We start from the raw sequence: 26,988 nt of genomic DNA, 5'->3' as shown, positions 1-26,988 counted from the left end.
GCAAACATGTACAATAGGATGTAACAAAAATGACTTTTTGGCGGGCATTCAAGGGTTTGTTCCGGTGGGCATACTAAGCCTAAATCCAAAATATGAGCTTGATTGGACGTAACAGGAGCTGGCGCTCCGCCTTTTAATTTTAAATGGGATTTAACCCGTAAAAGATTTTTCAAAAATGTCACTTTTGAGGCATTTTGCCACTGAAGCGTTTATTTTCAACATCATTGGCGTAGGCCAGATCCTTGCGCATCTTTTGGTATATATAACATTGAAATTTGGAGCACCCTGGAGCTCGGTACAGACCTTCAAAGTTTGGCATTTTTTCGAAAAATCGGCCCCGGCAAAATCAAATGGCGTCTAGGGCGTCGCGAGGCGCGACGCATATCTTTTTTGCCGGGACCGATTTTTCGAAAAAATGCCAAACTTTGAAGGCCTGTACCGAGCTCCAGGATGCTCCAAATGTCAATGTTATATATACCAAAAGATGCGCAAGGATCTGGCCTACACGCCAATGATGTTGAAAATAAACGCTTCAGTGGCCAAAATGCCTCAAAAAGTGAAATTTTTGAAAAAATCTTTTTTTACTGGTTAAATCCCATTTAAAATTGAAAGGCGGAGCGCCAGCTCCTGTTACGTCCAATCAAGCTCATATTTTGGATTTAGGCTTAGTATGCCCACCGGAACAAACCCTTGAATGCCCGCCGAAAAGTCATTTTTGTTACACTCTAATGTACAATCAATTAAAACAGTTTTTTTTTGTAATTTTTAGACAGTAGCTAGAATTAATATTAATTAAAAAGCATTCCCTAGTAACATTTTAGGTTTTAAGTAGGCCATAAAAGCCTATTTAGGCCGTATGAGGGTTTTCAGAACCATGATAAAACCTGTAAGTTTAAAAATGTTACTAGGGTTATGTCATATCTTTTGTTATACATGGCACCTCCACGATGTTGATCAGAGCCGAGAGGCAAGACAAATAATTAGAATTTGTACTAGCCTTGTAAGAAAAATTCGGATCTCTTCTAAAAAATATATTTAAAAATGTATGAGGTATTTAGTATTTAAAACTATGTAAAAACACTAAAAAAATCGAAAATCTAAAAAAACCTATTTTGAATATTAGCAATCTTAAAAACAATTTTACTGTTTCTGGATATTTCTTTTCTACGCCTTAACCTAAACTTAACCAAAGGCAACAAAATGATCAAAATTGAGTTTTATGATTGCAGAATAGATTGTTTTCTTGAAATTTATTTAATAAGTCGTTGTGAATTTGAAATTAGCTTGGTCTTTTAAAAAGAGTTGCAAAAAAATTGTGAGTAGATTGTTTCGTTACAAGTACTATGTTCTTTAATAATGAAATAAAAAAAAAAACATTAAAGCATTTTCAAGCGTGTCATTTTAATTCGAATCCTTTTATTTTTATTCATTTCCGTTACCAAAACCATCAATTTTCGACCTCCCACCGCATTATCAAACAAACTGAAATCGCAAAAACAAACCCAACTGCATCCTCTACTTCCGCCCAACAACTGCGGTAATTGGAATTTCGATCCAAAAACCATTCGAACCACACGGTTCGAACTACCGGTGAGGGGATTCCGGGGAACCGAGTGCGAAAATATTTGCCCCTGAATGGCTGCACTCTGGGCGACACCCCACCGCAGTGCTGTTTGTTCATTTGTTCGAATTTCCCAGCGCAAACACCGAGCTGAAGCCGGAAAGACTCGCAACCCCACTTCCGGTCAGGCCTCTCCCATTGCCCGAAGTGGCAGCGACTGTGTTTAATTACAGAAGCACCAGGTGGGTTTATGAAGCATTTTGTGTTTTGGGACATTAAAAAAACAATGATTAAAAAACTATGAAAATGACTACTAGATAGCGAAAAATTGAAACAAAATTAATTGAAAAAATATATATTTTTAACTGTGTGTTATGGGTTTCGTCGGAAAGGGTTTGTTTTGCGACCAAAGTGATCCGAGCTCGTTAGGAGGTGGCATAGAACTTCTACTATGTTTGGCCACGTGGTACCGTCGATTGTTTATTGGCGCTGCTGGTTGGTTGGCAGACTGGGGTGTGGCGAAGATGTACATCACGTCAAGACCAGCCAAGGTCGTGCCAGAGTCAGACTATGCGCATTTGCATGTCGACCCACCCCAAAGCCAGCCGGGGACAATGTTGCGCAAGGTGGAGGTTATGAAGTGTTTCTAAAATTGGCCGAAATTTGGTGTTTTCTTTATTTCAGTAGTTTATGAAAGATTATGTTAAGCCTTCATGGTCCTGAAGTAAATTGATGAGCATTTGGGCAAAGACTCCGAAATAATAATTGTGAGAAATTTATAACATTTAAGAACCTGTTTTGTAGATCTATCCCAACTCAACCTTGGCAAGCATAAGGCAAACATATTTATCGTTTGTTTCCGATATCTTGACGCCTGGAGGCCATCAGTCGCGTTTTTGCAGGGGGGGCAAAAAAAAAACCAGCAGCGATCCAATTAAAAACCTGAACAAATCTATTCGGACCTTCTGGTGCTACCTGCCACCACCAAGAGGTGGTGTCGGCCTCTAAGTTGGCTTAAATCTTACGGTGATAGCTGCCCGTAAGTTTGCAGTGCCGCTGGGCCGTTGTTTCGAAATTGTCCAGATTCCTGCGGCCGCAGAGGTGTTGGCATGGAATTTGCTGGCCAGTTGGCCCAAGGTGCACGGGCGTCTTACGGTTGTACGAATTACGTCGGGTCGTTACACTTTTCGAAAGCTATTTTAATTGAATTCTGTCGGAGGGTTCTTTGTGAGGCTTTGTAATTCTTGGGTTTCTCCTAGAACCAACCAACTCAAATTTAACAGTCGAAATTCACATTCATAGCGGTCCTAACCTAACTTCACATTCATAGTTGCACCTAACTTAACGTTGTCGTGCTATCTTGTCACACGTCGTTTTTTGAGATCGCTTTTTGACGTTTCGAGGAAAATGCGTTTTAATGTTTGACCTTGAAAAAAAAACAAAAAAAGTAGTCGTGCATGTACGTGTGTCAAACTGCTTCTGGCAAAATTCCCTTCAGTCAGTTGTCGCACTTACAGCAATTTTCATGGTGTGTCAAGATAGCACGAACAAATCTAAACTGAGCAATTCTCTACGGAATCGGTATTTTTTCTTTAATTTTAATTTTCGTATTTTTTAATCCGACTGAAACTTTTTTGGTGCCTTCGGTATGCCCAAAGAAGCCATTTTGCATCATTAGTTTGTCCATATAATTTTCCATACAAATTTGGCAATCTGTATCTTTTGAAGGAATTTTTTAATCGATTTGGTGTCTGGGGCAAAGTTGTAGGTATGGATATGGACGACACTGGAAAAAAATGATACACGGTAAAAAAAAATTGGTGATTTTTTTATTTAACTTTTTATTACTTAAACTTGATTTGCAAAAATACACTATTTTTAATTTTTTTTATTTTTTGATATGTTTTAGAAGGCATAAAATGCCAACTTTTCAGAAATTTCCAGGTTGTGCAAAAAATCATTTACCGAGTTATGAATTTTTTAATCAATAGTGATTTTTTCAAATAATCGAAAAATTGGTCGCAAATATTTTTCAACTTAATTTTTCGATGTAAAATCAAATTTGCAATCAAAAAGTACTCAAGTGAAATTTTGATAAAGTGCACCGTTTTCAAGTTAAAGCCATATTTAGGTGACTTTTTTGAAAATAGTTGAAGTTTTTCATTTTTTTTAAAATAGTGCACATGTTTGCCCACTTTTTTTTTTTTTGAAAAGTTGAGAAAATTTTCTATATTTTGCTTCTTCGGACTTTGTTGATACGACCTTTAGTTGCTGAGATATTGCAATGCAAAGGTTTAAAAACAGGAAAATTGATGTTTTCTAAGTCTCACACAAACAGCCCACCATTTTTCAATGTCTATATCTCAGCAACTAATGGTCCGATTTTCAATGTTAAAATATGAAACATTTGTGAAATTTTCCGATCTTTTCTAAAACAATATTTTCAAAATTTTCAAATCAAGACTAACATTTCAAAAGGGCCAAACATTCAATATTACGCCCATTTAAAATGTTAGTCTTGATTTGAAAATATTGTTTTCGAAAAGATCGGAAAATTTCACAAATGTTTCATATTTTTACATTGAAAATCGGACCATAAGTTGCTGAAATATAGACATTGAAAAATTGTGGGCTGTTTGGGTGAGACTTCAATTTTTGTTTTTAAACCTTTGCATTGCAATATCTCAGCAACTAAAGGTCGTATCAACAAAGTCCGAAGAAGCAAAATATAGAGAATTTTCTCAGCTTTTCAAAAATATTTTTTTCAAAAGTGGGCAAAAATGTGCAATATTTAAAAAAAATGAAAAACTGCGACTATTTTCAAAAAAGTCACCTTAATATGGATTTAACTTGAAAACGGTGCACTTTATCAAAAATTCACTGAAGTACTTTTTGATTGAAAATTTGATTTTAAATCGAAAAATGAAGTTGAAATTTTTTTGCGACCAAAATTTCGATTTTTTGAAAAAATCACAATTGATTAAAAAAAATTCACAACTCGGTCAATGATTTTTTGCACAACCTGGAAATTTCTGAAAAGTTGGCATTTTATGTCCTCTAAAACATATAAAAAAAAAAAAGAAAGTGTTTTTTGCAAATCAAGTTTTGTGATAAAAAGTTAAATAAAAAAATCACCAATTTTTTTTTACCGTGCATCATTTTTTCCCAGTGTAGTCCGTATCAATACCTACAACTTTGTCGAAGACACCAAATCGATCAAAAAATTCCTTCAAAAGATACAGATTTTTGAATTTTCATAAATCATTTTTGTATGGACAGCTGCCAAATTTGTATGGAAAATTATATGGACAAACTGATAATGCAAAATGGCTTCTTTGGGCATACCGAAGACACCAAAAAAGTTTCAGTCGGATTAAAAAATACAAAAAAAATCGAATGACCGAAATCCTAGAGAACTGCTCAACTTCTTTCATATGATGATTAACAACAATGCACGGAGTTTTCCAGGTTTTGTTGAATATCTCAGGATCGAAATCAAATTTTGAGGATCTGTGAAGGTCAAAATAGGCATTGAGCTGCACAAAATGGCGTTCTTAACGATCATGACGAACTGCAAATACTCAAGTGGAAGTCACTTTGGACATGACATGAGGTAGCATCCGTACCAGATACAACTTACTGCATTCGCTAAGTCTTAGTTTTAAATCTCTTGATTGGCGTCCTAAGCTGACAGCCAACAGGACTGATGCTACTGCTATTGAATAGGTATGCTGGCAGACTGGCATACTGACTGACTGGTGATTTTGAACTTCGTTAAACACAGTAGCAGATAAATCCAGACCGACTTCATGGATTATGACTGCGGCTTCAGTCTCACAAGCAGAAGAGTCAGGGATCAAATCTTGGTCGGTCTGCTTGATATTTTAGAATGAACTTCAAGGATGACGAATAAATCTCGTCTTTGGTTGGTAGAAGAGCTATAACAACGGTTGTCGCCGAATGTCAGGAGAATTTGGCTTTAGTGTAAGATATTACAAATTGTAAAAAGTGAGTACCTAATACTTTTTTCGTTGGCTACCAATATGACCACCTCATTCACAAGTTAAACGTAACACAAATATCCCGCTCAAATGCGCTTCCAGCCCGAGCTCCATAACACATCTGTTTGATCTTAACCGTGCGCAATACGTCGATAATTACGTATTCAAATAACGCACCAGCTTCTTCTTCTTTTCCCTAGTTCAAACGGAGTGCGTGGGCACCAGAAGGCACCTGTTGGCAGTGGCTGTGCGACAAACGCGTCTCGCTGACATTTTCGGCGTAACATCTCAAAAGGTCGCACGAGCAACAATGTAAACAACGCGAGGGTTTTGGTGAAATTTGTCATCTGCTCGACGCATTTGCGATGGGTTCCCCACGTGGACCGAGATCTGTCAACGCGTGGGTGGTCACACGTTGCGTACTCAATAGAAGGGTGTGCAAGTCACGTTGCACAACGCGCAGTATTGTCGCACGCTCAAAGGTCGTTAATTAAAAAGTACACGAGCGTGTGTTAGCGGCGTCGTGAAATTCTTGAAAGCGGGCTTTGACAGGCGCAAGTTTTGAGCCGTCAAACGCGAGACATAATTTCAATGGGTTAGCGCGCTTGCTCGGTTCGACTGGAATGGCAACACACACACACAACGCGTTCACCTCTCACTCTCTTTTTCAATATAATAGCTCAGGCTAGGGGTTGACAGTGCGACACTCGTTTACGTTAATTAAATCGTCATTTGTCCAATAAAAATATCGTACAAGCTGGTTAAGTGTCGCGTGATAGCTTGCTATTTATTGTGTGTAAAAAAAAGCGTTAGACGACTAAGTGCATCTGGTAGACATTCACTTGGGAACTCGGCGAGAATGTGTTTTTTTTACAGCGAGGTTATGTTTAACTGTTGCGTTCAGAGAAATTAAAGATCGTCTCAAATAAATAAACCAATTTGTAATATGAGCTTTATATCATCTTAATGAGAATTCATGGTTCACGAAGAGATGATGTATTTTCATCAGTTTTTGATGAATATTTACACATTTTTATGTAATATTACTCACAAAACGAGGTAATATCCAACCTACCAAATTTTAAACATTCCAAAATTCAACTTTTTTTCTGTGTATAGAACTAGCTTTTTTACCACAGTTTTGTGTGTGGTGTGTGATGTTTTGGTGGATTTTGGACAGTTCGATGCGTACGAAATATATCAAGAAAATCTACCACGGATCTACCAAAATCTGTTCAGCAATACGGTCACCACATACGTGGAACTCCGTACAAATTCTCTCTCAAAAAGTGGGCCCGGAAAGATTTGTCTAGTGGTATAATAAGGATTTTGTCCACGACATTGTCATGGCATCCTTTGACCAAAGAAATTTCACTATACCAGATAGACAGAAACCAAACGTAAACAATCAAGCTCTGCTTACGGATGCGAAAAATTGTATTATTTAATCGCAGCTGAGAGGTATTTTCAACTAAAACATTTCAGCAAGTAATATTACTGAAATCTTACTGTAGAAGCTTCCTTTAATCACATAGGAAAAGTTGCTGACCCCGTCAAGCTGCTTGAAGAAACACGACTGTCTGTAGTACAAGTCCAATGACCAATCACCAAAAACATTAGCAGCAACTCCACAAATTTTGTTAGATTTATACTTGCGTGAAACCAATATGGAAAACTTATAAGTAGGTTAATAAACTTAAATGATTTGAACGGCATTATATCTAAAGCAATTTAAGGATTATTCCATTTCCAACCATTTCTATTTATTTTGTCAATCGTTTTGATTGACTGTCCCAGTTTCATCCATGGATTACTTTGATTGTGTTTTGACAGGTTTATACCAGAGTTTCACCGGGCAGCAATATACGAGGGGTATAGATTTTGAAATCTTAATGTTTTACACAGTTTTGAAACCCCTCGATCCCATCTGGCAGAAAATCTTGTCTAATTGTTGCAGCTCTCCACCGCTAGAGGCAGGACCGTACGATTCTCTCTTTTTGAAATTAAGTTCCACCTATGTGCGGTCACCTATGTTTCCATCTAACCCGGGACTCGATCTGACGACCTTTGTATTAGGAGTCCAACTTCCGACCGAGGCGGTTTATTTTCCCAGAAAGACGATTCCTATTCCTGAACTGAGCTTACGACCTAACCTATGGGGATCGTCTGGGATCGAGCCCAGGCCAACTGGGATGAGAAGCAATTACGCTTACCGCTACACCAACGTTCCCAGAGTGTGGATTCATGTTCATATCCATAAAATTTCTTATGAATATGTCTTGAGAGACTCCAAATTACATATTAGAACAATAGACCTCCAAGACCTCAAAGAAAAAGTATTCGAACCAAATTTACAATATTTATAGCTTTCTAACTTTTTTCAATGCTGAACATAGAGTAGTTATTGCCCAATAGGCCTTATTTTGTTCAATCCTTTGCCATATGGTGTATTGCATTTTTAAACATTTTTGAATCAATCACGTTGTAGAAGACAGTTTGCAGAACAAATTCTCTACAAACCATTTTTTTTCGCTGAAGTTCAGTAAAAATTTACTGAGATTTCGTCAACTAAAATTTCAAAACGATTCCGTAATATACATTTTACTGAATTCTAAGTTAACTGACATTTGACACTTAGACAGATAGTTTACTGAAATTTCATTAAAATGTTTGTCAAAACAACTGAAATTTCAGGGAAATAAACTTCAAATTATTTTGCTGTAAATTCATTAAATTTTATGTGTCAGTTTGACAGATCATTTTCTGAAGATTCAGCAATTGTTGCTGGTATTTCAGTTATCAAAATTTGATTTTGCTTGCCATTAAAAATGTTTCCAGTACTGTTATTTATATCAAATCTAAAAAAACAGGTGGCATTGAGGCATTTGTTATTTACATTTTTCTTACAATTGTCTCTAAAAATCGCTATACAACATTTAAAAAAAGAACACATTTGAAATAGGATTTTCTCTCGGTAGCATCCAAACAATAAGTCATAAGTGACATTTCAGTTTGACAGATATGCAGTTACTAATTTTTCAGCAATGTTTTTGTTGAATTTGAATTTTGGCAAAAGTGATAGTTACTGAATCGCATTCAGTTATTTATTTTACTTAAATCGCAATAATTTTTTTTCTGTGTAGGAAAATAATCAGTTTTGGTACAATTTAAGCAGACATATACCCTATTTCATAAAATTGAAAGTGATTTTTTTTTTCAATAATACGATACATTATTTTTGACATTTAGCTAAAAATCTGGCCTGAAATCCACACCTAAAACGGATGGTTTTTTATCATCACTTTTGATTTGAATTTAAGAAACTACCGTGTTTGTTTAACACTCACAAAAAAGGTGGAACGGTAACTTCAATTCGCTGGTTAACTCAACCAATCGGAACGATTCTTGTTTCCAGTGATTTGTAAGAATGTCTAGATGTGTGTGTGTGTGTGTGCAACCAACCAAATGGGACCACGCTGTCGCTTCTTACAAATTGAGTTGTTTCCATGTATTTTTTTTAGATCTACATTCTATACATGCAAATAACTCGCATAGGCATTTGGATGGTGTTAGCTCTGCCGAGCTTCGGTGACCCATTTCTACGCTGGCTAGCCGAGCGCGAGGTCCCTCAGTTTGAGTCGACAAGCCCCGCCCTGAAGAACGTTTGCATCAATCGGATTCAAACGTTATTTAGAACTTCCGAACCCTTGTCAAATGAACAAGGACCCAGCGCGTATATAGTAACAGTAACAGTATTCCTAATTCCAGTCATAGCCTACCAAGTCGCGATGGCCTAGTGATCGAACCCCGACTCAAGCGACTTTGATTTTTCGTTCATGTTCAGAGTTTCAAGATTTATATATCCTATGATTTCTCGTTGGGAGCAGATGGGAATCGAACCCAGGACCATTCGCTTACAAAGCGAACACCGTAACCAGTCAGCCACGGCCGCTCCTTTGATTTGTAAGAATGTCTAGATGATCCTAAATTTTTGCAGAACTTGATTTGAACAAATCTGTAATTTCTGCGACCGAAAACATCGTTCCACCTTTTTTAAAACGACTGCCCCCGCGGAATTTTTGGCGATTTTTTTTTTACACGCCAAAAAAAAGTTGGAACGATGTTTTTGATCGCAAAAATTACAGGTTTGATCACATTAAGTTCTGCAAAGTTCTAGAATCATCTAGACATCCTAACAAATCACTGGAAAGAAGAATCGTCTTGATTTGTTGAGTTATGCCCAAGAACCATTGAGTTGAAGATACCGTTCCAACTTTTTGGAGCCTAGGGCGTTGGAATGTTAATCACCAATGGAGCCGCATGGTACACTTTACAAACATCAATAAATTGCCATCCGAGGGTACGGCCACTCCTTCACCAAGGCCCGTCCTTTTTCCGCTCTGTTTTGTTGATCACGGATAAGCTCGTGGAAAAACACAACAGAAAATCTCGATAATCCACCCGTCGTTGTTTGTTTGCTCGTCTGCGATTTTTCTCTTCGTGAGAGAATCAGCGGCGTCGGCGGCTGGTGGGTGGTGCGACGAGCAAAAGCAAGTCGAGGTCACACTCACGAGGGAGGGATGTAAACGTTGGCATTTTCATAACATGAGCCGTTTGTGGGAGAGTGAGAGAGATTAAGAAAAGTTAGAGAGAGATTTTTCCTCAATTGCCCTGTACCAGAATTGGAATTTCTGATTTTTTTTTAATTCTGATTGTTTGAAAATAATTTTGTAAAAACGTATACAAAGATGTTTTGAAAAAAATCCAAAAATTATCAGCGTTTAACAAATACTATTCAAATTATTCTGAAAAGAGAAAGAGAAAATTCTGCTCAAAAATGAGAGCACAAACAATGTTGTTGTTCGTGATGAATGAGAGTGAGATGGCATCTCCGACGGTGGCGACGACGTCTGCCGGTAGACAGGTTTTCCCGACGACGGAAGTGGAAAGGGGTGAGACGGCACCGAAAACGATGTCGTCTTGGTCGTCGTCGGGACGGACTGGCGCGATTATGTGTGTGTATGTGTGTGTGTGTGTGTGGCGCGTAAAATCAATAGTTTGACGACGACTCGGCTTGCAGGCGCCTGATGATGTTTTTAATGCTGTTGTTCTCAGAGTCTGTCTGTGACGGTTCCAACTTGGTCACCTACACACAAACACACACACACATGCTTAGGGTTACACATAATCTTGCATGATTTCTCTCTTGGGGGAGGAGACGCACAACCACGCACGGGCACGTGCTCATCCTTGAGGATGTTGGTATAGTTGTTGTTGTTGCAGATTTCTATCTAGGCTGGTCCCGTGATCTAGGGCTGATTCTGGGTGGAATTTCACGTGAAAGTGGTGCCACAATTCAATTCTACAGTGTCAGGAATTTACTGAATGAATCAAATAATGCATCCTCTGAAAGATTCCTTATTTAAAAAAAAAAAAAAAATCATTCTCTCAACAGAAATACCTTGACGTTCACTATTGCGAGGTTCCTTCTCGAAACCAGGTTTTAACGAAACGGTGAGGCAATCCAAACCTCCTTTTAAACCTAAGCTTGCATCCACTTTGGATTGTGAGTCCAAGTTTTTTTTCGTTGTTTTGCTTTAGATTGTCAAGTATGACCCCTGATTGTGTGAATTAGAATTTTTAAATCAACCATTTAAATTCACTAAAATGTAGTCGTATAGCTTTAATTTAATTATAAAAATAAGAAAATTAAGCAGGGGGTAGCGAAGAAGCCGCCATGTTGGAAGCTCAAATAACAACTATGGTAACACGAAGTGTGTTATTCTGATTGAAGTCCCATGCAAATGTGTAAATACAAACTGAAAACTGTGTAATGCCGATTCTCAGTGTACTGTTTGATCGGCTAAAAGAAAAAAAAGCAAAAAAGGTAAACAGAAAACATTACTTTTTTCGTTATGAATTTTCAGCCAATATTGGGATGGAATCTCCAATAATATGATAGAATTTGCCATCAGCAACACAATTCACGTGTTTTTTTTCAGGAATTTATTGCGAAATTGCGAAAAAATTTAAAATCAAAAACCCAAACATTGATTTGTTATGGGCTACCATTTGACAGCTAGAGCTTTTGTTGTGGGCTCTCTTTTGACAACCATTCTAATGTCGACTGCTGTCAGTTTGCTTTGGTCGTAATAGGGTTGTCATCCCCCCGAAATTAAGATATACGAATTATCCAGGCTTCGAATAATCGATTCTGGATTTTATTGAGATAAATCATAACTACAAATTGTATAATGGTACATTAAAATTCACAATAATTCAATTTACAATTTTAAACTGGACCAATCATGCTTGAAAAAATGAACGGATAAAAGGATTCAAAATAGCTTACTATTAACATTGTGAAGTTTAAAAGTAAATGTTTTGACCACTGATTTAATTTGATTTCTCAACAATAGTCATTAAATTAAAAAATATCGTCGCTACTGATAGCTTCAATATTTTTTAAATGTATGTTTTCAAAAAAAAAACATGAAAAATTTTGTTTATGTCTTTTTACGTTGTCATAGGATTCCTATCAGATAACCAACAGTATAATCACCCAGACGGATTTAAATTACCCGCAAAACCTTCCGCCCGAACCTCCACCATCGCTCGAACGGTGTTTTGCAGTCTCCGCTCCGATCGCCCTCACTAAGCCACCCAAACGAGTCGCGATTAGACGCACATTGCTGCGTTCGCGCCGAGCCGAGTCGAGGCGAAAGCGCGAAACGTGACAAAAGTTGAATGACTTCCCAAAAAAAAAAACGAGAACTCGCAACTTGAACTCGAATCGAAATTTGCACAAACACACAGCAGAGCGCGTTTCGCGAATAATACACACTCACGCTCGAAGTAGCTTAAGTAGGATAAGATCGAGCTCGCACACACACACGAGTTTCGGCGGGGGATTTTTGGGCAACTTTGGATACCATCACGCGAAAATCCGCCAATCTTACGAATACAGTTTCAGCACGCGTAAAATTTGGCTCAACCGACGACTCGCACACACACACATAAGTGCAAAGTTTTTTTTTTTGGCGAAAAAATGCCAACTCGTGAGACTTGCAGGCGATTTTGTTGAATGAACTCTACGTGCGAAAGACGAGGCACGATTTTGGCTAGCTTTGCAGAATGAATTTGAATTGATCAGCACTAGACCACCATTTCTTGTGTGTGAGTGCGAATGCGTGTAAAATGACGCAAAAGTGTACGATGTCGAAAGAAGCGCGCGCGTATGCCATTCGGGCAAATTCGAAATTGGTTTGGAAGATACCTACCTTCGCAACGTCGTCGTTGTCTTCGTCGGTCTTGATCCGATTCGATGATGGTCACTCCGATAGCCATAGTTGGTTTGCTTTCGTTGGGTTTGGTGATGCAAATTTATGCGTTTTAGGTACTTTTGAGCGATGGGTTGTCGGAAAAGGTGCATAAATTTGGGGTAGAGATCGTTGAACTTTAGGTTTCAAAGTAGTACACTGTATTTGTTATTGAGAGAATTTCATCAAACTGAGAGCGATAATGTTTTTAAAGAAATATCATATTGCTAACTAAATTCTGATCCAAAAGACAAATTACATTTCTCAGAAACTGATCTAATTAAACAACGTCATGCTTTGAATTCCCAGACGCTTTGAAATCCGATTTCCTCATTTTTGTTTCATCAATTATCAGGACATAATTTCGCATGAAAATGGTCAAAGCTGATAAATTCTCTATGAATTCGGCCGATTGATTTTTTTTTATTTGGCTCAAACATTTTGGAAGTCTTCCCTATGACCAAAGAAGCCATTATGTGTAATTGGTTCACCCATACAAGTCTCCATACAATTTTGGCATTCGTAGATACATGCATACAAAAATGGTACGTGAATATTTTGAACGTTGCAGGTATTGATGAGGACTATTCAGAACCGAGCCACGTAGCCCAGTGGTAACGCTTCCGCCTCGTAAGCGGTAGATCGGGGTTCAAATCCCGGCTCGGACCAACACAACTGGTGATCTTTTCCCTTCTGGAATCGATTGCTTAGTAAAGGCAAGGTAGTGTATCGTCACAAACTTTAGGAACAAAAATCCAAAATCCCGTTAATTACAAAATTCCCGGGATTTTTCCTAAACCGGGTATTTCCGAATCCCGGAAATGTTTATTATTTATCCTGGGAATTCTCAAAATTGGAAAAAAAAAATCAAAATTTGGTCTAAAAGTGCAGATTGGTTGAAAAAAAAAAATAGATGAACAGTTTAATACATAGAATTTTAAATCATTAAAATGTGAGTTCGACACCCAAGTAACATTTTTTCCAGGAGTTCTACAAGAGCTCTTCAAGATAGCTACAGCCTAGCAGTTTGGACCGCGGTAGGGTAAAATTACTTGAAGAGAGTTTTATCCTTCCGCGGTCCAAACTGCTATGCTGTAGCTATCTTCAAGAGCTCTTGTAGAACTCCTGGAAAAAATGTTACTTGGGCATTTATCAGCATTAATTTGGCTTATAAGGGAAAATTGATAAAATTTCAGTTTACAGTTTTCGCAAAATGTCTAGCGCTTTAAACATTTTTGTATTTGATTTTAAATATTTTTGAAAAGCTGGGTATTACATTTACATAATTTAAAAACAATATTTTTCCTCTATTATAAGCAATTAAGACAGCTAGGGTAAAGATACCCATTTTAAGCACCTTAAGCTTCTCCACATATTCTCATCACAACATTTTAAGATGCATCAACCATAGAGATTTGCTTGCTCACATTCATTTGAGATATTTAAGTTGAAGCACTCAAAAAACACTTTACGAAAGCTGAAATCCATGATCAAAGTTCTGATATTCCGATAATAGAAATAGGCTGAAAAAGGGTATAATTCCCCTATTTGGGCATTTTTTGCATAATTTTTTGAATGAACAACAGGAACAGAACGAAACAGTTAGAACACCAATTTCCAAATTATTTCTCTAAAATCTCTTGCAGTCCCGATTTTCCCCAGTAGGCGGTAGTAACCTTAGGATGGTTTGTTAAATATGTATATAACATATTTAACAAATCATCCATAATATATCATCCAAAACATAAAATTTAAAACTTATCTAGAATTTTACGTTGACTGGTATCATTCTATTTGTTATTGCTACTTGTTTTATTTGACATTTAAAAAAATCATTATCAACCTTGTCTAATCATATCGTATTAAAAAATATATTTGTTCAAATAAACATATATTTATAAAAAACATATTAAATTTGAATCACAATGAAATTATAATTTGTAGTTCATTTAAAATCCAAAGCATAACAAAGAACAAGAAAAAAAATCAATTTCTATCAAGCTACCGTCAGTGGGGGTGACGTTGGGTCTGCGGGTGAAATTGGGTCAAAGTGATTTTTTACGGATTTTACCATTTCTCAGGTTCTTCTCAATGAAACTAATTTCTGTTAAAAGGGTTGTGTAGGGGACATTTTAAGATGACTTCGCTGAAAAAACTCGTTCCTAAAACAAATTCTGTTATTTTGACAGCTGTCTTAAGTTGAGGTGCATTTTTGGCCAAAAATGACCTCTCCAAAAATCATTTTTCTAATAGTTTTGTTGGATTTGCTCGAAAACAACCCAAATGTTTGAAAATCATTACTTCAAATATTGTAGCATGTCAATACGATTCCCTCCAACAAGAAACACTGTTTGTTTTTTGATTACTTGTTTTTACCCTATCGTTGTTTTTGAGCATCATTTTAGTTTCATTTGACCCTATGTAACCCCCGTCAAGGGGTTAGATTGGGTCAATTGTCAAATTATTGGCATTTAAGGTAGTGTTCATCAAAATTCAATGTTAGTAAACTATCTAAGAACAAATCTACGTTGAAAGATTTTCGATGTTATTTAAATAGTTTTTGTTATTAAGAAATTACGAGAGGTGTATCGTTTTTTGACCCATAGTCACCCCCGCTGACGGTAATGAAAAACTGTCGCCCTAGATTAGATTTGTAGATTACCACAAATTAATATTATTGAGCTAATTCTATGTTTTTAAGCATGAAAAACATTACTTATATGATAAAAACATAGATTTTATGACCGATTCAAGAATTCCTGGGATCCCGGGAATTCCCGGGAATTTCAAAATATTTTTCCGAATCCTGGGAAATTCAAATCCAAAATTTGACGCTCAATACTTGACCGAAATGTCAAGCTAAAAAATATGCGAACATATAATACAGGAAAATCGAAGGTTTCAATTTTTTTTCCTTGAGGTGATAAAGCGTCGTTGCGGAAAATAATTTGAAAAAAAAAATCACTCACAATACAAAGGAAAAGATCTCGCCACCTACAGTGACGGTCGCTGTATTCTCTGATAAATTTGTGCAGGAATTATAAAATGATTATTCTTTTCATCACTTATTTGCAACACTGATTTGTATTAGCATGGCGTTTTTGATGATTTTTAAATACATGATTTGAAACACTTTACTTTTAAATATTCAAAAAATCTACCAAACAAATGAAAAATCTAATTGCAAACACAACAAAGGAACCATTTTAAAATCCAGGTCACCGCCAGTCAGTGTAACTGCCACTGCAATTGCACGTCTCCTCGTGCCATATCCTGTGGGTGAATGTTCAAACAGTATTAAAAATTTACTGATGGCAGAATCGACCTGCTGCGCTCCCTCCTTTGCAATCACGTGAGAACAATTTGAAAACAAAATTGAATGCTTCCAATCAAACCCCGCGTGTCAAACTTACCCGACTTCCCATTTTATTGTCATGTTGATTGTTGCCTGCCCCTCCCCAACCACCTCCAAATTTCCAACTCCCACCCACATTTCCCGGTAATCAAAAGTCAGACGTCAATGTTTACCTACATAGCCTGAGGGGGGGCTGCTCTGCCACATACCACCACATGGTGCACACCACCCCCTTTCCAGTAATCGAGGGGTGGGTCATGATTTGGCACACATTTCTGCTCTCCCTCCCCTGCTCGCTATGGGTGTTACTGTCGAAGGGTGCTGGTTCAACACAAAACAACTTTGAGCCACGCAAGGACACCACCAGCACCACCACCATCGACTGATTCTGGTGGGGGTTTGAGGTGGTAACTAACTTACCCCTGGGTATTGAGTTGGGTTGACCCGAGGATCAACTTCAATTTGGAACGTTTTTGATTCTCTCCCTGTGCGATGGGGCAAATGTTTCAATCACCTTTGCCCGAAATGGGTTATTTCCTGCTTGGGACGGTGGGGGAGGAGGGAGCTTATATTTTTGCCTGGTGACACGAAATTCTCTGGAGTAATTACGAAATGCTTCCGGAGGGTGGTGGAAGGGGTTAGTTTTCCACCAGTAAGGGGTGGAAAATTAATACATTTTGTATGTAATTTATGTGACGCTGGACACGCGTGGCCTTCAATACATTACGCAACATTTTTTTAAAAATAAATTAACTCTTTTCATAAAGCACACAAATTAATGACCACCGAGGTTTAATCTCTCGCACAATCCTTATCAGTGATAACACGGTCTCGTGTTTTTTGTTGTCGATTATGAATAACCAGGAATGTGCTGGACAATGAATTGATCAACAAATCAACACGTTTGCCAAGCGTGGCTATAAATTTTGTTTTGCTCAGCCCCCTTAATTACATCGGTAATGATAGCTGATTAGCCAGCTGTTGTCAACTGTCAGTCATTTGTTGCCTTCGTTATCAGCAGTGTAGCAGTGAAACTTTCCCAAAAAGTGTTGTGATAAATTTGATGATGATAATTCTGAACTGCCCCTGATCGCATAAATGTTCCATATGCATTTTCATCGTTTTTGAGTTATTGATGCAGTTTGGTTCAAATTCGTGTGATCTATCAGAAAAGCATAAATGGGTAATTCTCTACCAACTCACATGAAATCGGGAAAAGTTGCCCCGACCCCTCTTCGATTTGCGTGGAACTTTGTCCTAAGGGGTAACTTTTGTCCCTGATCACGAATCCGAGGTCCGTTTTTTGATATCTCGTGACGGAGGGGTGGTACGACCCCTTTCATTTTGGAACATTCGAAAAAAGAGGTGTTTTTCAATAATTTGCAGCCTGAAACGGTGATGAGATAGAAATTTGGTGTCAAAAGGACTTTTATGTAAAATTAGACGCCCGATTTGATGGCGTACTCAGAATTCCGAAAAAAACGTATTTTTCATCGAAAAAACACTAATAAAGTTTTAAAAATTCTCCCATTTTCCGTTACTCGACTGTAAAAAGTTTTGGAACATATCATTTTAAGGACCCAAGGTAGGCCGGGAAGTTGTGTTGTTCTTCTTCCGTGCTACATTTTTGAACATGTTGCGCAACATTTTGATTGACGTAATGATGTTACGAATACATAAACAGCACATTCACATTTCTCATGCTTTTAGCTAAAATTGTTTCCTACAATGATTGAAAACAATTTTCATTATACAAAAATGCTTATTACATTTGTTACTAATTATCAATACAATCAGTAAGATAATGAGATCAAAATTTGAATACTTTTTTCAAATAATTTCACCAGACATTTTCAAAAACAGCCCGTACTTTATTACTCGACATTTAGGTTATTTGGTTTGAGTTCAGCTTATTGGTAACTAATTATAAATTCTCAATATTCTAATAATGCCATATTGGCCATCATTTCAGATTACCAATAATCAGATAAACCAAATTGATTCGATTCTGCAAAGTGAAATTCTGACAACGATTTCGAGTTCGGTGGTGTAGTGGTAAGCGTGGTTGCTTCTCACCCAGATAGCCTGGGTTTGATCCTAGTCGGCTCAGTTGCATTTTTCGAGACGAGATTTGTCTGATCACGCCTTCCGTCGGATGGGGAGTAAATGTAGGTCGCGGCCTAACCCAGGGGTCCAGGTTTAGAAGTCGTTTGGATCGACTCACAGATTCAAGCCTTCTGACACCCAGTTTCGAGTAGGAATCTTGCAAAAAAAGAATTCTAAGACCATGCTGTAGAGCAAACAATTTATTTATTTATTTGATATTTTTGAAATAATTTTGGAAGTCTGCATCATGGCCAGCCAGAAAAGGCACTTGTATAGGGGTAATTTTTCGTCAACTCACACGAAATCGGAAAAGTTGAATCGACCCCTCTTCGATTTGCGTGAAACTTTGATCTAAGGGATAATTTTTGTTCCTGATCACGAATAAGAGCTACATTTTTCGATATCTCGTGGCGGAGGAACCCCTTAGGACAAAGTTTGTGAGTTGGCGGAGAATTATCCATAAGGAAATTTTGGATAAAGTAATTTCTTGATGATTTAAACATGGAAAAAATCTAATGAAAATAAGTGTGATGAGAATGTTTCACATAAAGAGGGTAAAAAAGCAAAATAAATGCGTTACGTAATAAAAGAACGCTCCCTAATGAACTGATAAACTAATGAACTAATTCAGTTTCTTTTTAGTTGATTTTTTAATTTCTAGTCTAGGATATCTTCTAATCTCCATACGGAGAAAAAAGAGTTCCCAAAATCGTGAAAAAGCGTTCATGAAAATGGGAACCACGAACAAAATGTTCAAATTTCACGGTACGTTTTTCAAAATCGTACCATGTGATTTGAACACTTTGTTCGAGGTTCCCATTTTCATGAACGCTTTTTCACGATTTTGGGAACTCTTTTTACTCCGTGGATCAGTAGTAAATGTTCGCATATCGATAAATATTTGAAATCAAATAAAAACTAACGTTGATTATTATGAAAAATCGCAATTCGGTAAACGGTTGCAATAAAACAAGCAAATACAAATAACTACACTCAAATTACGACGGTTTGACAACATTTTTTGTCACTTAAATTGACACTTTTTAGTTTGACACTCTTTTTAACTGAAAAAAGTATGGTTTGATAATAATGGTGAGTTCCGTGTAAAAAGTGACAGTTAACGAATTTTTTAGTTTTGTTTGACTTAGTCCAACCAACGGGGTACAAACTAAAAAGTGTCAAACAAAATAGTGACCAACCACCGGAGGTATACTATCATGCTCGCTTGATACAACACAAATACTATCATACGCTGCGCAGCACAGCAGCGACAGCACGCTTGTTGATGCCACAAAGAGATTCATAGGGTAATTGTTATATAAGTGAACTATGTAGAGTTGATTTATTTTATTTCAACAAAAAGATATATTTACAAAATATTTGTTATTGTTGGGAAAGTAATTGTAAAATATTAGGCTAAAATTTGTATAGCAAAAAATCTCGAAATATATTGTTCAATATCTTGTATTATATGATTTTACATCAAGCATAATGTAAAATAGTTTTTGTTTATTCCAGCAAATTTTAAAGCCCATTAAATGAAAAACAAACTCTTAGAAAATGAATGTTTGTTATATGAGAAACATAAGTAACATTACCCTATCGCTCTCGGCGTGGATCCTTGCTATAGTTTGTTTGTGCTGCTGCGTGCATCAAAACACACACAACAATGTGTTTTGTTGCACAAACCAACACGAACTTTGAGCATACGCGCATGCTACAAAATGCTGGGTGATTTGAAAACATTGACTAATATTATTGTTTTAATACATCTAATCGTTATGCTAGGTTTCCAATCATGTAAAAAAAAAACCCGTTCAGAGGGTAATGATCGAAAATGCTTGTTTCTTGAGGCTCACAGTGTTGTTATACCCTATTATACCAAAAGTTTATGCTCCTCGATAAATTTGAAAGAAAATAATATTGTTTTGTTCATGTGGAGGTAAAATATATTTTCCTGTTTGGCAAAGTTCCAAATTAGGGATGGCAAAATAATAATAAGAATTTGAATTTCAAGCCGCGATTTAAAAAATGTAAATCAATGAGATTTGTAAAATGCTCTGTAACTCTGTAATATCTAGGGATTAAAACTTTACTTTTAAAAATCTAAGAAACATGCAACATGCATTTTGCACTTTGTAATTTCACTTATATTCAAAATATGTTGAAATAAGCTAAAACCAAAAAATCAACACAGAAAAATGAATTTTGATTGTTTCCATTTTGTTTTTGTTAATTTTTTTATATTCACAGATTTCAGCTATAGCAAATGTATTGTTCAGTTGTTGGCTGAAACATTTTTGGTGGGTTCGGTATGCCCAAAGAAGCCATTTTGCATCATTAATTTGCCCATTTTATTTTCCATACAAATTTGGCAGCTGTTCATACAAAAATGATAGCTGAAAGTTCAAAAATCTGTATCTTTTGACGGAATTTTTTTAATCGATTTGGTTTCTTCGGCAATGTTTTAGGCATGGATAAGGACTACACTGAAAAAAATGATGCACGGTATTTTTTTTTTGCTGCTTTTTAGTTTCACTTTTTGTCACTAAAATTTGGGTTGCAAAAAACACTATTTAATTTTTTTTTTATTTTCTGATATCTTTTAGAGTACATCAAATGCCAACTTTTCAGAAAATTTCCAGAATGGGCAAAAAATCTTAGACCGAGTTACGAATTTTTGATTATTTGAACTTTTTTGATACGACCCTTAGTTGTTGAGATGTTGCATACAAAATTTAAAAACAGGAAAATTGATGTTTTCTAAGTCTCCCTCTGTTTGAGTGACCCGAAAAAACGAAACTATTGGCACTACGCCCCCCGGGGCATGGCCTTCCTCTAACGTGGGATTTCTGCTCCAGCGCCTCTGACGAGACAGGAGAAACCGGGACCGACGTTTTACTTCACCATCCGATAGAAGCTCAGTGGATAAGGCGGGAATCGAACCCGCGTCTCATAGCATCATCGGGATCGGCAGCCGAAGCCGCTACCCCTGCGCCACGAGACCCACATTTTCTAATGTCGACATCTCAGCAACTAATACTCCGATTTTCAATGTTAAAATGTGAAACATTCGTGAAGTTTTCCGATCTTTTCGAAAACTAAATTTTCATTTTTTTTCAAATCAAGACTAACATTTCAAAAGGGCGTAATATTGTATGTTTGGCCCTTTTAAAATTATAGTCTTGATTTGAAAAAAAAATTAAAACAATATTTTCGAAAAGATCGGAAAATTTCACGAATGTTTCACATTTTAACATTGAAAATTGGAGCATTAGTTGCTGAGATATAGACATTAGAAAATTGTGGATTGTTTGGGTGAGACTTAGAAAACCTCAATTTTCTTGTTTTTAAATCTTTGTATGGCAATATCTCAGCAACTAAAGATCGTTTCAACAAAGTTCAAAAAAGCAAAATATTGAGAATTTTCTCAGCTTTTAGATTTTTTTTTTCAAAAGTGGGCAAACATGTGCACTAATTTAAAAAAAAAGATCTTCAAAAAAGTTACATAAAAATTACTATAACTCGAAAACAGTGCACTTTATCAAAATTTCACTGGAGTACTTTTTGATTGCAAATTTGATTTTACATCAAAAAAGGGAGTTAAACATTTTTGCGACCAATATTTCGATTTTTTTTAAATAATCAGTATTGATTCAAAAATCCATAACTCGGTCAAAGATTTTTTGCACAACCTGGAAATTTCTGAAAAGTTGGCATTTGATGTCCCCTAAAACGTATTAGAAAAAAAAAATAAAAAAATAGTGTTTTTTTGCAAATCAAGTTTTAGTGACAAAAAGTGAAATTAAAAATCACTATAATTTTTTTACCGTGTATCATATTTTTTCAGTATAGTCCATATCCATACCTAAAACTTTTCCGAAGACACCAAATCGATCAAAAAATTCCCTCAAAAGATACAGATTTTTGAACTTTCAGCTATCATTTTTGTATGGACAGCTGCCAAATTTGTATGGAAAATAATATGAACAAACTAATGATGCAAAATGGCTTTTTTGGGCATCCGAAGGCACCAAAAAAGTTTCAGCCGGATTAAAAAATACAAAAAAAAAATCGAATGACCGTAATCTCAGAGAATTGCTCAATAATTGTTTCTTTTCGAGCAGAAAAGTTAATTTATTAGTTAAGTAGTTGGTTTCATTTAAAAAAAAATGTACAGGGGATTTTAAAAAAGGTGTTCAGATCATTTTCCCTCTTTTTAATCAAATTTGAATAACTTGAAAACTTTAAAAAGCGATGTTCCAAATATTTTTGGCTTAGACTCTTTAAATTTTGAAGCAAATAAATATATTTATATATTACTCTCTTGGTTTCGTGAGCAGCAAAGAATAATATTGTTAATAACTGTTAAAATCATTTAGTTCAAATAATCAAACAAACTTCCAGTTGTTACTTGTATTGTTTTGTCCATACGCTTCAATATCAGAAAAGTGTAAAACACTCACCACATTTGTTTTTTTTTTTTTGAATCTCATTTCCCTCAAAAAGAGCTTAACATGCCAAATTTAATCCTATAAATATATACCTTCTCTCGAGAAGTTATCAATTGATCTCACTTGAAAGGTTTCCAAATCACTCAATTTAAAATGATGTCTGGAAGATAGTCAAATACTCAACAATAGTTAAATGGAGTCAAAATGCAACCGACAGGATTCAAACCACACAGCACACAAAAAGAGGACTGCGCCTTAGCCCACACGGCTATCAGACTGTCGAAGAGTGGGAAGGAAGAACGTCAATATGAGCTAGGCATCTTGGTCAAGTAGGTAATATTGTATAAACTTTTAAATATTAATCGTTTATTTTTTTAAACCCCAAGCTTATAACACGTAGCTGAATAGATACTATTGCTGTTTTTTGAAAAAATGCAAAACTTCATAGATTTTTTCAAATTGAAAAACACATAATTGTCCCATATGCATTTTCATCAATTTTGCGTTATTGATGCAGCTTGTTTAAAAATAAAAAAAGAAACTAAAATATGCAGTGTTCTAGAAAACCGGAGGAAATCCAGTTTTTTCGCGAAAACTTAACACGTAGTCTTTTGTGTGGGACAAAGTTGCCTTGCATTTTTCTCAGCTTGCTGTTTTTGAATAGGGGACATTTATGCGAAGGCTGCTCGTTTGCAAAAATTCACATGATTTTTTTTAGATATACTTTTGCTATATTTCACGAGTTTCTCACCGTTCAAAAATGCATGAACGCAAAAATATGTATAAGAGTAGTTCTCTATGATTCCTCAGTTTTTTTATTTAGATGAAACTTTATCCATGCATCATTTGATTTTCCATACAAGTCTCCATACAGTTTTGGGAGCTGGTCATACAAAATGGGTATGTAAATGTATATCTTGAGAAGGAGTTTTTATCGATTTGTTGTCTTCGGGAAAGTTGTAGGTTATGATTATCACTAAAAGTAAAATTTCCAAAATACGTAATTTTTTATTTTCGATTTTTTTATATGTTTTCGGGGACTTTAAAAGAGATCTTCTGAGCCATAGTGCGTGATGGTGCAAAAACAGGTTATGGAAAAAAATATTTATAATTAATTAATTATTGAATTATCAAATTTGCAACCGAAAAGTACTTTTCAATTCTCAATGAATGTCTCATTGATGACTACTTTACCCTAAAGTACTTTTGGATTGCCAATTTGATTTTGCTTTAAAAATGATTTTTAATAATTATTTTGTCCAGGTTTTCGATATTTAAAAAAAATATATCTTCAAAACCAGATTTTTGCACCAACACGCACTATGGCTTAGAAATGGTCTCTTTTAGTCCCCTAAAACTTTTAAAAAATATTTAAAAATATACGTATTTTGGGAATTTTACTATTCGTGATAAAAAATTGAATAAACAAAAAATCGATTTTTCTGAAAAGTCCTAATCATAACCTACAACTTTGCCGAAGACACCAAATCGATCAGAAAATCCCTTTTCAAGATACAGAATTTCTTACATTTAAATACCCTTTTGTATGACCAGCCCCCAAAATTGTATGGAGATTGGCATGAAAAACGAATGATGCAAAATTGCTTCTTTTGACATAGGGTTTCATCCAAATAAAAAAATACAAAGAAAAGTCGATTTGCGAAATCGTAGGGAACCGCTCATAAACTAAATTTTTAAACAAATAAAGACTTGCTTTTGTTAAAAATAAATGGAAAGGAAAAGCGAAAAAAAATCCAAATTGTTTTTAACTGCTTATGTTTGAAAATATTCTAACGCTGACAGAAATACATTTTAAAATTATTTTTGATAAATTTAATCGATGATGCAATTTTTCCAATTAGTCTTCTGTATTTTTATCATTCGATGAAATCGTTAGGCTCCAAATTATTATTTCGGACGAATAAACTTCATCAAAACGTCCATAGCGTGAAACAACATTTAGTAAAAAAATCCCGCTGAAAAATTATGAATGCATTAAAAAATATATAATTTCTCAATCCATAAATCAACTTCTTGTCTGAAAGTAGGTTTCTTGAAACATTCTGTTTTTCTTAATTTTATTATTTTTTTTTATTTTGAAAAATACATCAAAACAACTTTTACTCAAAAGATTTTGGATGTCGATTTTGTACAGAGGTATAATGTTTGGGGGATGCTCGAAATTATCATCAAACCAGCCAATAACAATATGAAATCAAATAGGTCTGAAGCAATTTTTTCAGAGTTTATTACGCTTTCCTTTAAAAATGTTAAAAAAATTAGGGGCCAGCGAATTATTATTATTTTATTCTTTTATATTTTAAAATTGTGGCTTGAAATATTACTTTTTATTCTACTTCCCCTCTCCCCAGTCACGAAATATTTTAGTAAAGCTGGTTCTACCAGAATCATGCTAGAATCGTGGAACATTTATGCTTGAATGCTGTAAGAATTTCCAGCTCTGTGAGAACTATGCTAGAACTCTGCTAGAATTTCGTGACTGGGCCCCTTTGCGATCTTTACTTGTGTCGAGGGACATACACTTCTAAATAATATTTACATCAGCCTAATACACTTTTATAAAATTTCTTGATTTAGGCATCTTCATTTTGTGCCTAGACAACTCATCGATCAGACAATTTGTTCTGTAGATATATCATAATTTCTTGGAAAATTTTATAAAAAAAATTGTTCAATAAAACAAATTATTGCAAAAATTTTCAAGATAACTCTTAATATTTTTTTGTACGAGAAGCAAATAGTTTACGTAAAGGTCATTTCCGTATACTAAAGACTTCAACTGGTTTTCTAAACATATTTAATGTTTTGAGAATCTTAAAAGTTATGAAATGCATGCATCATCCCGCATCCGTTTGCAACACAACAAGCAAGCACATTTCACTACCACCACGCTTCATGCCCGTTTGGCCCAGCACAACTACTATCATGCGCAGCAAAAACAAACGTGGTAGACGCCCCGCAGAAAGGAAATAGAGTAATACTCAAACCGATGACTTCTTTTACAAAATATTGATTTGAGTTCTGAAGCTTTATTGAAATACAATATTGAACTTTTTTGTTTTATACGCACAGCAATAAAATCTAATCAAATTTAGGAAAGAATCGATGATGAATTGAGCAGATTTCAACGAAAAATGAAATATAAAATCGTAATCGATTGTACACAAATTTCATAAAACTAAAAAAACGAACAAAACTATTTAGTAAAATGAATAAGATGTTTTTAAAAGTTACCATTCATAAATTGGTTACAGTGAATACCCTATTGCTGTCTGCACGGCTGCTTGCTTGCTTTGTTGTTGTTGTAGCGTACAACGTATGTATGGCACGCGCGTGTTGCACGCGTGTTGCATGATGTCGAATGGTTTGAAAATATTGAAAATATTTATTTAGAAAATTGCTTCTAATTACCATACTAAGCCTCAAATCTAATGAAACTAAACGCCGTTCCAGAGGGAATTGACTTGCGAAGCTTGCTTGTACTTGATTTGGGCTCTCGGTATGGCATTGTGCCTCCACGCTTTACCAGAAGTTCGTCAAATCCACAAAATTTTATAAAATGCTAAGTTTTGGTAACATATGAGAACACCATATTCAACTTATCAATCTCAATCGTGGCGGAAAATCTTCGTTAGACATCCCCCAAGAGAACAAACTATAAATTAGATTGATAGGTGTTGTAGTTTTCGAGAAATTAGCATGTTAGTGAAAAAATAATTTGGGAGCCATTTTCGGCTACCTTGCGCCCTTAAGGGAAATTTAATGTACTTTTCGAATCTATATTGACTCAGAAGGGTCATTTTTTCATTTAGAACAAAAATTTTTATTTTGAAATTTCGTGTTTTTTCTAACTTTGCAGGGTTATTTTTTAGAGTGTAACAATGTTTTACAAAGTTGTAGAGCAGACAATTACAAAAAGTTTGATATACAGACATAAGGGGTTTGCTTATAAACATCACAAGTTATCACAATTTTACGATAAAAAGTTTTGAAAAAGTTACTTTTTGCGTTTCTCTTTGTTTTGTCGACCGTGCACATCTGTAGAACTTGAGATTCAAAAAGAGGGATTTATAGAGTGCTGCCTCTAGCGGTGGAGAGCTCCAACTTTTATAACAGATTTTATAAAAGATTTAACCGAGGGGTTGATCAACAGCACGATTTTTTCTCCAGC

General features: G+C 35.6%; 2 protein-coding genes across 3 annotated transcripts in view; both read right to left on the bottom strand.

Annotated features, from left to right (window-relative positions):
- Positions 1–26,988, bottom strand: part of LOC6031968 (ski oncogene) — a 281,458-nt gene that overhangs the window by 97,133 nt on the left and 157,337 nt on the right. The window lies entirely within an intron of this gene.
- The window catches only part of LOC119767484, a 170,741-nt gene that overhangs the window by 36,788 nt on the left and 106,965 nt on the right, over positions 1–26,988 (bottom strand). The window contains exon 1 of one of the 2 annotated variants that reach the window (XM_038256190.1): positions 12,843–13,070. The exons of the other annotated variant lie outside the window; for it this stretch is intronic. Coding sequence (XP_038112118.1) covers positions 12,843–12,994 — 152 coding nt within the window. The 5' untranslated portion in view covers positions 12,995–13,070. Of the gene's footprint in view, positions 1–12,842; positions 13,071–26,988 lie in introns of those variants that run through there. 2 annotated transcript variants of the gene reach the window in all.

This window comes from Culex quinquefasciatus, chromosome 2, assembly GCF_015732765.1.
Source record: "Culex quinquefasciatus strain JHB chromosome 2, VPISU_Cqui_1.0_pri_paternal, whole genome shotgun sequence".
NCBI lineage: Eukaryota > Metazoa > Arthropoda > Insecta > Diptera > Culicidae > Culex > Culex quinquefasciatus.
This window is presented reverse-complemented; position numbering and strand designations above follow the sequence as displayed.